At 37.7% G+C, this 12,639-nt stretch overlaps 2 protein-coding genes across 2 annotated transcripts; one reads left to right on the plus strand and one right to left on the minus strand.

Annotated features, from left to right (window-relative positions):
• Window positions 1-4,811: 4,811 nt before the first annotated feature.
• On the plus strand, window positions 4,812-6,846 carry LOC120003320 (probable pectate lyase 5). The gene is made up of 3 exons (XM_038852259.1): window positions 4,812-4,970; window positions 5,172-5,912; window positions 6,198-6,846. The coding sequence occupies exons 1-3, from the start codon at window positions 4,861-4,863 to the stop codon at window positions 6,556-6,558; spliced, it is 1,212 nt and encodes a 403-aa protein (XP_038708187.1). The 5' UTR covers window positions 4,812-4,860; the 3' UTR covers window positions 6,559-6,846.
• Window positions 6,847-9,703: 2,857 nt separating this feature from the next.
• Window positions 9,704-11,553, minus strand: LOC120004389 (vignain-like). The gene is made up of 4 exons (XM_038853734.1): window positions 11,060-11,553; window positions 10,645-10,880; window positions 10,401-10,541; window positions 9,704-10,118 (listed from the first exon to the last, which is right to left on the minus strand). The coding sequence occupies exons 1-4, from the start codon at window positions 11,499-11,501 to the stop codon at window positions 9,852-9,854; spliced, it is 1,086 nt and encodes a 361-aa protein (XP_038709662.1). The 5' UTR covers window positions 11,502-11,553; the 3' UTR covers window positions 9,704-9,851.
• Window positions 11,554-12,639: the final 1,086 nt, after the last annotated feature.

Genomic DNA, 12,639 nt, shown 5'->3' on the forward strand with positions numbered 1-12,639 from the left:
CTGATTCTTGATATGATTAATTATTAATTAGGGTTTATCGAGTCCCTTACCTTGATTGATTATATTACAATCTTCTCACATGACAGTAAATGATTATGAGATATTCTCCTTCCTTTTTGTCTTTCTTCCAAAGAATAATTAACAGCCAAATCCCAGATATATATGTGGTCACAATCATTAACCAGGCATGGTCTGGATAACAATAATGATCGATGCTCATAATACTAGAGCTAGTTCTAATTATAGGCAGAACCCAAGTTCATCCCCATCTGACCCACCTAACATATTATTTAAGGGACGGATAAGAGATGCATAAGAAATCAAGCTAAATTTATCATGTCATCAGGAAAAAAATTTCTGTGCACAAACCTGACGACTTGAGTTTAGACTCATATTTACAAATATTTATGACGAACTTGTGATTTATTGGCTCAATTGGAGTTTTTTTTTGGGTATGGTTGTCCGAATAGCTGCTGCGTCACTGTTGGGCCTGGGACTTAGCAGATCGATCAACCAACCAATTTTGAAGAGCTGTCCAGACATCCCTTGGGACTATTCGGACAACATGCCCAGATATGCATGTGAAACCCACTTAAATATAATTTGTTTGTAGGGTTTCTTTCTAACTTCGAATAAAATTTGTGGGAGCCGACTTTGTGAGAGAAAATACACCCTTTTGTGAGTGGGAGAGAGCTTGATCTTGTTGTATGGTGTGGATTTCTCCTTTGTTTTTCTCTTCTCCAACATAGTGCAAACGATCTCTATCGTCCACGGAGTAGGCTTTCTGTCAACCCACGTTAATTTTGTGTCTCTTTACTTCTTACTTGATTTACTTGCTTATTTAGTGCTATTACGTGGGTTATTGTTTGAGTCTAGCACTACAAAACTTGTATATATGTCTTATGGTGTCGCTCTCGATTAAAAAAAAGAAAGATATATTAGATAATTAGACGAACGGTTTGCAACAAAAGAAGATATATTACGAAGAGAAACAAATTAAAAATCATTATTAGCAGCCAAGTTATGGGTTTTATCGATGGACATATATGTCTGTGGTTGAGAAGTTTTTATCAAGAAACTCAAAAGAAGACACACACTGACGTGCGATGTTGGATGCAAATAGTTATGGAAAGTAATTCATGGTTTTTTTTTTTTTCATAATCGTATTCCAAACCAATTTGATGATGTTTTTGGATAATCAATTAATTAAATGATGTTCATTAAAACTACATGCAATTTGTTGATTCATCAAATCTGTCTTAGTTCCCATCCTTAAACGGCCAGACAATCCTCATCTTCTTGTCTATTAACATTTTCTACATCTATACGTATAATTTACATGTCCAAATTTTTGAACTATTTATTCACATATCTAGCTAGTCACTGTAAGTTTTATCAACCTAGTGGTAAAAATTTCCTGGGGCCAAAACGCATGAACTTAAAAGGTTTTGAGTTCGATTTCCATTGCGAGTAGAGTTTCTGAGGTTGGTTTCGGTCGATTTTTTTTTACTAAATTTAATCGACAAATAGGTTGGTTATTGACGATTTGGTCTATTTTTTTTCGATTCTTTAGTCGATCCTCACTAATATATGTTTAACAATAACCGATCTATCAGTTAGTTCGGTTTGACACGATTATTTTGGACAATCCTAACTACGAGGAGCACGAGCAAGCGAAACCATATGAATTGATCACGCATGGATTTGATAGCCCGAATTTATACTCATTACTCATATAGTTGTACGTGTCGGTTATAAAAAAAATTGTAAATTTTTTTCCGAAAATAAATAGCGATAATACGAAATTTATTTAATGCAAAATTCGATGTCGGTGGCTGCCAGGAAGAGAGTAAATATATTTGACTTTATTTCCCAGTTTTCAGAAAACAGTTTAACATTTCGCTATCAAGAATTTATAGCAATTTTGACTTTTAATCCCCTTTGATTGAATTTGGGTAGCAAGCAAATATTGGAAAATCTGACTAGGAATTAAAAATTCCAGATTTGTTAAGAGTCTCACATCGTTTAGATATGAAATTGTCGTTTAATTTATAAGTGGTGTCAAACCCTTAAACGCTTAAGAGCCATTTTAGGGATAAAATACATATGAGTCTATGACCCAATGTGAGACAATATCTTAAGTGTTATTTGGCCCAAAGCTTTTCCTCTACCCATTTTCAAATTATCACAAGATTTGACGTGGAATAACGAATCTCATTGCATGTGCTGATGTGCACATCTATTGGTTGAGAAAGATAGCCAACGTGGCAGGACCATTAGTGGAGGTTGCAAGATAGTTTTCAGTCACCAGCACCCATAGAAAATACCCAGACAGCCCAATTAAAAACAGAAAAAAATTAAATAAAAAAAAAAAACAACTAACATGCGCCGATCCCTATCTGAACCACCGCTTAAACAAGGACCCTTCATGTTCAAAATCTACGGCTACGCCCGCCCCAAAAATCCACAGTCAACGGTGGATGTCTGGAGAGAATGGAAATCCATGTGACGACGTCGCTTTCGCAAAGAGCTAGAGAAGCCCAAGTCATCAAGGCAGCGGGACATGTGTCGGTAAATAATACGGACAGGTGGCGGCTCGAAAGGTGGCCATTGTGCCATGTCAACAAGTTGGTTCTTGTGTGTTGTTGGATGATAAAGAGGAGTTTCTTGATGATTTGGAAATTAAAGCTAATAAAGTGAAACATAAATAAGGTAGAAAGAAAAGTGATGGAGATATTGAGGCCTACATTGTTAGTGAGGTTTGATTTTTGAGGGCAAAAGCATGTGCTTCTGTCACAACCGGCTTTTCATTCTAATTTATTATCACTACATTCAAACAAACCTATATATATTATATATGTATACTCTTGGATTAATTAGTGCAATTGCTGAATAGAACAAGTATATGAGACAATAACCCTAACCCTAACCCTCTTATACATACAAGGTGGCATGAACATATAAAATCACTTGAGTGATAGTCTAGTAGTGATTTATCTAGGGTCAAACTATATAGACTCGGAAAATCCTGAATTTGATTCTCACTGTGAACAATACCCTTTTAATCACGCATCGAGTTTTGACCAAACTTACTCTATCATCAGGTGAAAATTTTACGTGCGCTTTGGATGTCCAAAGGACAAGTTTGAATTGAAACTTTTGTGCGCTTTGGATGTCCAAAGGGCGAGCTTCAAACTTTGTGTGCCATTTGGATGTCCAACATGTAAATATGTACGGTGTCGTTCTCGGCCCCTGATTACAAAACATGGGAACATATATGATATAACCTAATGTCAATTGTACTTAGGATTAATGTCGTTTAGTATCCCGAGAATCAAGTTGGGATGTGTTTGTTTTTTTAATTCAACTTATTTTGTTCGTATTGCATGCAAATTAAAACAAAATGATACAAATAAAAATTGTGGCTCTTTAAACTAACTAGGGCGGCCAATAAAATCCTATCATCTATCTAGTTGGCGAAGAACAAGATTAATTAAATAAGTATATACCCAAATATAGCTAAGAGATTAGAGATGTCCATGCCACCTTTTTGTGTCATTACGAATGTCCTTATCGTTGATAAATAATAATGAATGAACATTAAGTAAGGCCACATGTAGGAATCTAATATCACTCAATAAACACTCCATCACTAGCCGCTTAACTAGATGTAATATTTACGCATACATCTTTTGCGATCATCATACGAGGGTCGTTATGCTAGTGTTGCGCGCGTGCGCGCACACATATATACACGAACAAGTACAATGATACAAAAACAATGGCTTCCACAGATAGGTCTAGAACTGTTCAATTTTCAAATATACTCATACTTATTATACAAAAGTGAGTTGATGTTGCTCTTTAAAATTTTTTTAAAAAAAGTATATTGATGTTAATGTGAGATTATGAAGTGTAAGGACGTGAAGTAGCATTGAGGATAAGCCATATTAAAACAAAAGTTTTGAATATTGTCCATGGGTGCAAATCATGCTACCCTTTAAAAAGTATTGAAATAGACCTTAATTCCAAGTTCCAACCTCAGTGCATGTGTTCTTTCTAAGATGCATTTAGAGGAAATTTTTTTTTTTAATGGAATGTGACCTTAAATTGCTCGAAGGAGTTAGTTTGGTTGCCGAGCTTCCCATAATAAATTTCTCTGAGAAAACAAGAGAGAATGAGTTCCAAGCTTCAATTCGTTTATGCACTAATTTCATTTGAGGTCACTACAGGTCGAAAGAAACGTATCTTAAATTCAAATGTACAAGTTTGTCATCAGGGTGTGAAACTAGATTTGATTTCCACGGGAAGTAATATCATTGTGAGATGTGAATACGCGCTGAGTTTCGATCCAATTTATTCTAACGTCAAGCGTGAAACTTCATGTGTACATAAACTGATGGTATGAGTTTAAACCCGAATGTAGAAAGGACAAACACAAATGGTGACAGTACCTTGGAACTCCACTAAAGTAAAGTTGGAGCATATGGGTTTACTTTTGAAGCTCTCACTCTCTCTGCCACGCGGTCTAGACTCGTATTTCTTCCATAAACAAAAGACCAGGTGGAGAAACCCAAAAAAGGTTACCATTGAAAATCGCTATTTTTGACTGTATTTCCCACCTTTGTCCGTAGTAGCTTTTGCCCAACGACCAAAACTACCGCGCATACCGGAATCCCCGTAAATCCAGAAATCACGAACCAGATTTGGGTCCCACATGTTTAGTTTTAATTACACGCCACATAGTCACATACCCCGGCTCTCTCCCCCAACCTCCATTTATATCCCCCATCTTCCCTCCTCACTTCCCTCATAACTCACTCACTCACTCACAAGAGGAAAAAAGTGCTTGCTCAGACAATGCCGAGCTCCTCCCTCTCTCTCGCCTTCCTCCTCTGCCTCCTGGCCCCATCCCTCATCTCCTCCAGACCACTCCAGGACCCAGAATCCGTCGTACAAGAAGTACATAGGCAAGTACAGTTGTCATTCCCGGCTGTTGAGTTCTACGTACATGATTTCATACGTGGACGTGTAGAATCCACGAATTCACTTGAATCTTGTGCGTAAAACGCCAGTAGCTGTGATACCTAATTGCCGAGAATGTTTATCACTTTCGTTTCGTTAATTACTATTATATGCTAATAATGTGCCACATTTTGGTAATTTTGCAGCGCTATTAATGCTACTAGGAGGGACTTGGGTTATCTCTCGTGTGGGACGGGCAACCCTATTGACGACTGCTGGAGGTGCGACCCTAACTGGGAGAAGAACCGTCAACGGCTAGCCGATTGCGCGATTGGGTTCGGTAAGAACGCGATTGGAGGACGTGAAGGTCAGATTTACGTTGTGACGGACCCCAGTGACAATGACGCAGTGAACCCCAAGCCAGGGACGCTAAGGTATGCTGTGATTCAAGACGAGCCATTGTGGATCATTTTTGCTCGGGACATGACCATAAAGTTAAAGGAGGAATTGATCATGAACTCGTTCAAGACCATTGATGGACGAGGTGCTAGCGTGCATATTGCTGGTGGTCCATGTATTACTATACAGTATGTGACTAATATTATTATACATGGATTGAATATTCATGATTGTAAGCAAGGAGGGAATGCTATGGTGCGGGACTCTCCACACCATTTTGGGTTTAGGACCATATCGGATGGTGATGGTGTGTCGATATTCGGTGGGAGCCACGTGTGGGTGGACCATAATTCATTGTCGAATTGCAATGATGGACTAATTGATGCCATTCATGGGTCCACTGCCATCACAATTTCAAACAATTACATGACCCACCATGATAAAGTCATGTTGTTGGGCCACAGTGATTCCTACACTCAAGACAAGAACATGCAAGTTACTATTGCCTTTAATCACTTTGGTGAAGGACTAGTCCAAAGAATGCCAAGGTAAATAAAATACCCCACAAGTCGTACTCCTTTTTTTTTTTTTTGTCTAATATGCGCTTTGAATAGTGGAGTGGGTCAAAACCGATCCGGTAAGATTATGTCGAAGCTCATGCGGGTAGAGCCCATAAATGGGACTAATCCGCATAACGTGCAAAGATTTCACAAAGAACTATCCCAGTTGATTGATTTGAACTTCCTACTTCATGCTCAAGTTTAGGATTCCCTAGCTATCCAGTATAAATGTTGATCTGGGGAATTTTTATTAATTATTTTTTTTGCTTGCAGATGTAGACATGGGTACTTCCATGTGGTGAACAATGACTACACACATTGGGAAATGTATGCAATTGGAGGGAGTGCAGATCCAACAATCAACAGCCAAGGAAACAGATTTCTTGCTCCAAATGATGAAAACAATAAAGAAGTGACAAAGCATGAAGATGCACCAGAGAGTGAGTGGAAAAGTTGGAATTGGAGGTCAGAAGGAGACTTGTTGGTGAATGGTGCATTCTTTACAGCCTCAGGTGCAGGGGCTTCTTCAAGCTATGCTAAAGCTTCAAGCTTGGGTGCAAGACCATCTTCACTTGTCGGTTCTCTCACTCTCAATGCTGGATCACTTAATTGCAAGAAGGGTTCTCGTTGCTGATTATTATTACTTGTAATTTAGAGAGGAGAAGAAATTACAAACAAAAAAAATTGTCAATTTCTTCCCCTCCATTTTCTTAATTTTCACTCTTTGTTTGGGGGTTTTTTTTTTTTTTTTTGTGTTTTTTAATGATTATTACAACCTCGGCCTGCAAATACTGGTAAGACTGTTAGGGTTTCTGTTTGAGAATCTTGATGGGGTTAGGGAAGGCATGCAAGTGCAGAAGTGTTGATAATACTAAATTATATATCTTGTTTTAATTTTTAAATGAAATTAATGTCTTTCTCCCTTTATGTTGTGTCGCTCACTCTCTCTCTCTCTATTCATGCTTGCACCGTTGCACATGGACGTCAAGATCAACAGACAAAAGTAAACAGAAAACAAACGTTGAACAAGACAGAAGGAAAGCTTCCATTGCTACTATATATATATATATAGCTTCAATTAATTAGTGTTTAATGGGACTAGGTCCACAACCAAATGTTCAACTACCATCATTATTTCTTTTATTCTCAACAAATTCATTTAAAAAATTATATTATTTTATTAGATTTTTAAAATGTTCCTTTTTAACATATTAGGGTAAGTTTTTTTTTAAGCAAAAGGATGAGCAGGAGGAGCGAACAGTATAGACTATAGAGAACCCCTTAGGCATAACCCTATTAGGGTTAGTTTTTTTTTTTTTGTGATAAAAAAACTATGAAGAATTTAATTACTCCGAACAAGTTACACGATATGCAACAATAACAGAGATGACATAAAAAGAAAAATCTTCCAAGCAAACACGGAAACCTCAAACAGAATACTACTGTTAAGAAATAACAACTTTCTTAACAGTAGTATTCGTGAAATGTCCGAAAACTGATAATTGGTAGGACTTATACACGTACATAACGATAGAAGAGTCCGTTTCAACAGAAATTGGGGGTTGGAACATATTAGGGTTATATAGTTACTCAAACAAAAGCATTCATGGTGGAGTGGAGCCCACTAGAGATTTCACCGTGATTGAAGGAGAAGAAAGAGCCACAAAGCACATGCACTTACCGGCAACTTCTTTTGATGGGAAGGGAATGGTCGATCTTCTGTTTTGTTGTACGTAAGGATTATTGGTTCAACACTTACATTATCGTTCAAACCAAATTTGTCCCGTGACAACGAAATCCGTTCTTTCCAACGGTATTAATTGCACATGCATTCTCAAACAGAATTATCAAATCATGATGCACAATCCGTTCACATTTTTTTAATCTGCCTGCACCTGCTGTTACACATTTTGTACTTTCTGTATGTATAATCAATACAATAGGTTTTTTTGGATGACCGACAAAAATAACGTACAAAATTTGTCATTTGGACTTTCGATATGGGTCTAAACTTAGACCTTCAAATTCGCATGTACATAAGTTTCCCACTTGATGATAAGGTAAGTTGGGTTAAAGCGCAACGCGTGGTCACAATGATATTGTTTTTAGTGAGAGTCGAATTCGAGACTTCCCAAATCCATACGATTTGATCTCTGAAAGAGTCATCAACTGATGTTCCAGACGGATTGGAACCTAGCATGACAACTTGGGTCATATACAAAAGGACAATTGAATTGAACTTTCAATCAACTTTTTTAAGTCACAATTAAGAAGCAAAGCATGTGATTACAGTGATAATTAATCATATATTGGATCAACCTATATGACAAATATTGAAAAGCTTGGAATCTTACAATATATATAATTCTGATCCACAAACACATGATAAAAGCTAGCTAGGGGAATAATTTGATCATTGGCCTAATTAATAGTACCACTACTCCATGATAGGACTTCCCTGTTCTTCCACTTTTGGTAAACAGTACTACACTATTAGGGTTTCATGCATGTCAATTGTGGGACATAACACTACATGTGGAAGAAAACAAGTGGAGATTGGCTTAATTGAGAGTTGCTATCCATCCAGCAAATTAAAGCAAATTAAGCCTTTCATCATGTGTTGTTGCAGCTGCATCTTCTGACAAAAGCCTGGACTTAATGTGACAATTGCTGGGGCATGTATGTCATTGTGACATGCATGCTCCAACACACGTGGTCACAAAGATATTGCTCCCAATTGGAGTTGAACTCAAGACTTTCTAAGTCCATACGGCTTATTTTTAGATAAATTTACCAACTAGATTATCACCCAAATTGTCTACATTATCAACATATGCTAATTGGATTAAATGGGAGGCCACGAAAGTTGGTTGATTGGGATGTTTCAAATTTCAGGAAACCTACCAAACTACCAAACTTAATGCTCATTGGACTCTCAAGTTTCGTTCAACTAATCTTCTGATTGACCGTTGATTAATTAGCTCTACTATCATTTGCCTTGGATAGGACGGATATTTTTTCAGATATTCAGGGCCCGGCGGCCCAACTATGAAGGTCTAAGTCTTAGCGAGTTGCTTCATTCAAAGGCAAATCGATCGAGTTGGTGAAACAAGGCGTGATGAAGTCAAAAAGTTTCAAACTTTTTGATAGTTGACCTGGAAATTTGACCAACTGTGGCTGTATAGTAATTAAGACGTCTACTTTGTGGATTATGGGCCTTCTGGCAATAGTTTTTATGGACTGGGCCACTGAGACCTCCATGATATAGATTGGGCCGATATGAAAACCAACCAGGTTACTTCTAACATGGGCCATGTTCACACTTGGAATCTTGGGTTTAGCTTTGCTTCCAATCTCTTTTCAACATCATTGGTATTTAATATCTCTCCTACTTTTAAATCGATTTATCTGGCATGACTTGCTATTAGAGTTGATCATGCATAGGGCTAGGACTGAGTCGGTTTTACTGGCCAACCGACCCATTATCAACTAATCGATAATCAACCATCAATCGACCCACAAAATCGGGTCAATAATCTCAACCAGATGCTCAAAAGTCAATTGGTTGATAAAAAAAAAATTGGGCCAAAAGCCCAACTAATTACAGCACAAGCCCCGCCTGGTACTGCTATAATTTGACCAGGCCTACAATGACAAAAGCGCAAAGCAAAATACGGTGAACATGCATTATTTCTTCAAGAGTATACGAAAGATTTCGGTGTTAAAAGTGTAACAATCCTTATCTTCCGATGCTGTAAAGTATAATTAACCTAAAAATATATATAAATGACAAGTACCAAATTTTTATTTGCATCAAATCAGTGAAACATGCATTATTTCTTCAAGAGTACATGTTGTGTGAAACTTTTGATTGAAGGAAACAGCTGAAAATGATAGCAAAGCTGAAAGACAATTCTAGAATGTTTTTCAGAGTTCATCCTTGATGGGAGATGATGAAGGTGCCTTAGGATTGGTGGAAGATTTCTTGATGGGATATGAAGCCTCCATTGCAATGCCACAGAGACCTTCTTTGTCCGAGATTCCGCGCTCCATCCTTATGTAACCCTTCTCTCCCCATTCACCTCCCCATGAGTTCCTCACAATCCAGTACTTGGTTCCATCAAGAGTTGTTCCATACCCAACAATTGCCACTCCATGGTCCAGCTCTGTTCCACATTTTCCAGTAAATACTCCCTGCCACCAGACCATATTCCATCAAATTAAAGACAAACTGTCTAATTTTTCATCCAAATATCCGAGCTGCTAAGTTATACGCATAGGATTTCATGTGCATCGTGTGGGACATGTGGAACCTATGAATTCACTTGGATTCTATGCGTCTAACTCAGCCGTTGGGATAACTAGGATACCAATTACTGAGTTCTTTATTATTTTTCTTTTTCATCATATATAGATGATATCTTTGTTGAAACAGAAGTTTTTTCTTTAATTAAATCGACTTTTCACATGTTTTACCTCTGAGTAAAACTGGAAATCTGAACCTCCAGCATCTATGGCCACCGATACAGGTTGGTTTGCAGCAGCCTTAAGCAGCGCATCCTCGTCATTCTCCGGTACAGTCTCGTGCCCATCAATTGACACTGCAGGAGCTTTCGCCTGCAAGTTCCATCTTGCAAGTAAGTAAATATAAGAGCAGTAGTGAAACATATATATATATATATACACGTGTGTGTGCGCTTGTCTAACGAGTAATTTATACCTTTGAAGCATCGCAACTTCCATCTTCAGCTTCATAAGGGTAATTAGACTCCGTAGTTATGCCTCCCTTCTTCTTAATGAACTCAAAAGCATACTCCATGAGCCCTCCATTGCACCCTTGGTTCTGTTGTGTGTCACAGTCTATCAATTCTTGTTCAGACAAAGTTACTAGCTTGTTGGTCTTAATGTAATTGATCCCCTCAACTGCCACAACGGTTGAAAACGCCCAGCAACTACCTACATATGCATCCCAAAAGAAAATTTAAAGCAACAATGATCGAGAAAATATGTTCAAACACATGACATATTGTTTATAGAAAAATAATGACAGAGATTCCAGTAGTTGGTATCCCAGTTATCTCAACTTTTGGGATGTTTATTATTTTCGCTTATAGAATGGAGTAACCGAGGCTTACCACATTGGCCTTGGTCTTTGACGGCAGCAACCGCACCTTTCTTCCTCCAATCGACGGAGGGAGGAACGCTCTCCACATTGGCATACATGAAGCTCCCGGATGCACTTGGCGCGCCTCGGAACGTCCTGTGATGCTTGATCTTGGATCCTGCATACATGCTCTTGAATTCATGGTTAGTCAAATCTGCAAACTTGTTTAGCTTCAATTTATAAGGCTTGTCCATCTTGTTAGTTCTATGGACATGCTTGACATTCTCCTTGAACACATTGAAACGCTCGTGTTTCTCAACGATGCTGCGAGACACGGTGTGATGGCTCCTCCACCTCTCATACAAATCCCACAAACTATCATCTGATTCCAATTCCTTCTCATGGAAATCAAAGCTCTCAGCAATGCTAAGAACCAAAGCAAACAATCCCACAACCAGATATAACTTCTTCATTTTAAGAGATTGAATACAAGATATGGGAACTTGGGTACTTGGGGTTGCTCTATTTATAGACTTAGAGAGAGATGATTAATAAACAGAGAAGTTAGAGGTTTCTTATGGGTATCAACAATGAGCAATAATGGAGATTGGAGAATGATATAAAAATGGTGGTGGAGAGTAATGGGCAGCAACAGTGTGGATATTGATAATACCTATATAAGCAAGTTCTTCTATATATATAATTAGGGGTTTTGTGTTTGCTTGCACAGGAAAGCAAGGTCTAGGAAGGGTAGAAGAGCAGTTGTGGATGCAGAGAAAGTGGTCATCACATGACGACTATATATATTGTTGCGTCTATGGAGGTTTTGACTTCCTAGCCACCACATTCTTGCAAATGCAGAACAATTAAAGCAGCTAGCACTTCTTTCTTGTAACTGCTTTTATCTTCAACTGAAAATTTTAACCCTATTAATGCTTTTCAATGGTTATGCTGATAGAAAGATTTTATTTGACATTTTTAAGAATGATTTTATCATGAATCCCACTTAGAGGTCCGTCGAACTAGACGGAGATATTACTCCGATACCATATCATATTATACATCTCAACTTACTCAAATCAATAACATTATCTGCTTTGAGTTTACCAATTCACTGTGGATACATCGAATTCGCACGACTTTGTTGTTGTGGCCAGTTGCCTACAATACTTAATTCCAAAAAAATACATTGTTGAATGAAAGATGCTTAAACTTTATATATATATATATATATCACTTCATTTGGTGATTTTTAAGCGACCTAAGATTACAAGTTTGATGGGTTCAATGATTTTTCATTTGATAACATGGAATCTCTACAAGGTAAAGTGACCTAAATAGACAATTAATAGAACGAGAAAACCTATATTTATGGGCAAAACTCCAAATTCTAGAATGCAATTAGTGCCAAATCAATGAGTGTAAAGAGATAACACAACCACCCACTTTGACTCTTTACAAGGAAAGTAAGGCGTAATGTGCATGGAGAAGCAAAAAGGAGGAAAATCCACAGCAGATTTTGAGCAAAATTTTCAACTTTTGGCGATCCCTTGTTGAAAGGAAAATTATACAACAATGGCATGACACCTAGGCACTGTTTCATTTGCCATT

Source organism: Tripterygium wilfordii, chromosome 8 (genome assembly GCF_013401445.1).
Source record: "Tripterygium wilfordii isolate XIE 37 chromosome 8, ASM1340144v1, whole genome shotgun sequence".
Lineage (NCBI taxonomy): Eukaryota > Viridiplantae > Streptophyta > Magnoliopsida > Celastrales > Celastraceae > Tripterygium > Tripterygium wilfordii.

Bases quoted from the DNA above. Each gene is read 5' to 3' on its own strand.
- LOC120003320 (XM_038852259.1), top strand. From the start codon at position 4,861: ATGCCGAGCTCCTCCCTCTCTCTCGCCTTCCTCCTCTGCCTCCTGGCC. The intron at 4,971-5,171 runs GCAAGTACAGTT...GTAATTTTGCAG, and splicing joins GTCGTACAAGAAGTACATAG to CGCTATTAATGCTACTAGGA. The intron at 5,913-6,197 runs GTAAATAAAATA...TTTTGCTTGCAG, and splicing joins CTAGTCCAAAGAATGCCAAG to ATGTAGACATGGGTACTTCC.
- LOC120004389 (XM_038853734.1), bottom strand. From the start codon at position 11,501: ATGAAGAAGTTATATCTGGTTGTGGGATTGTTTGCTTTGGTTCTTAGC. The intron at 10,881-11,059 runs GTAAGCCTCGGT...ATGCATATGTAG, and splicing joins CAAAGACCAAGGCCAATGTG to GTAGTTGCTGGGCGTTTTCA. The intron at 10,119-10,400 runs GTAAAACATGTG...GTCTGGTGGCAG, and splicing joins ATTTCCAGTTTTACTCAGAG to GGAGTATTTACTGGAAAATG.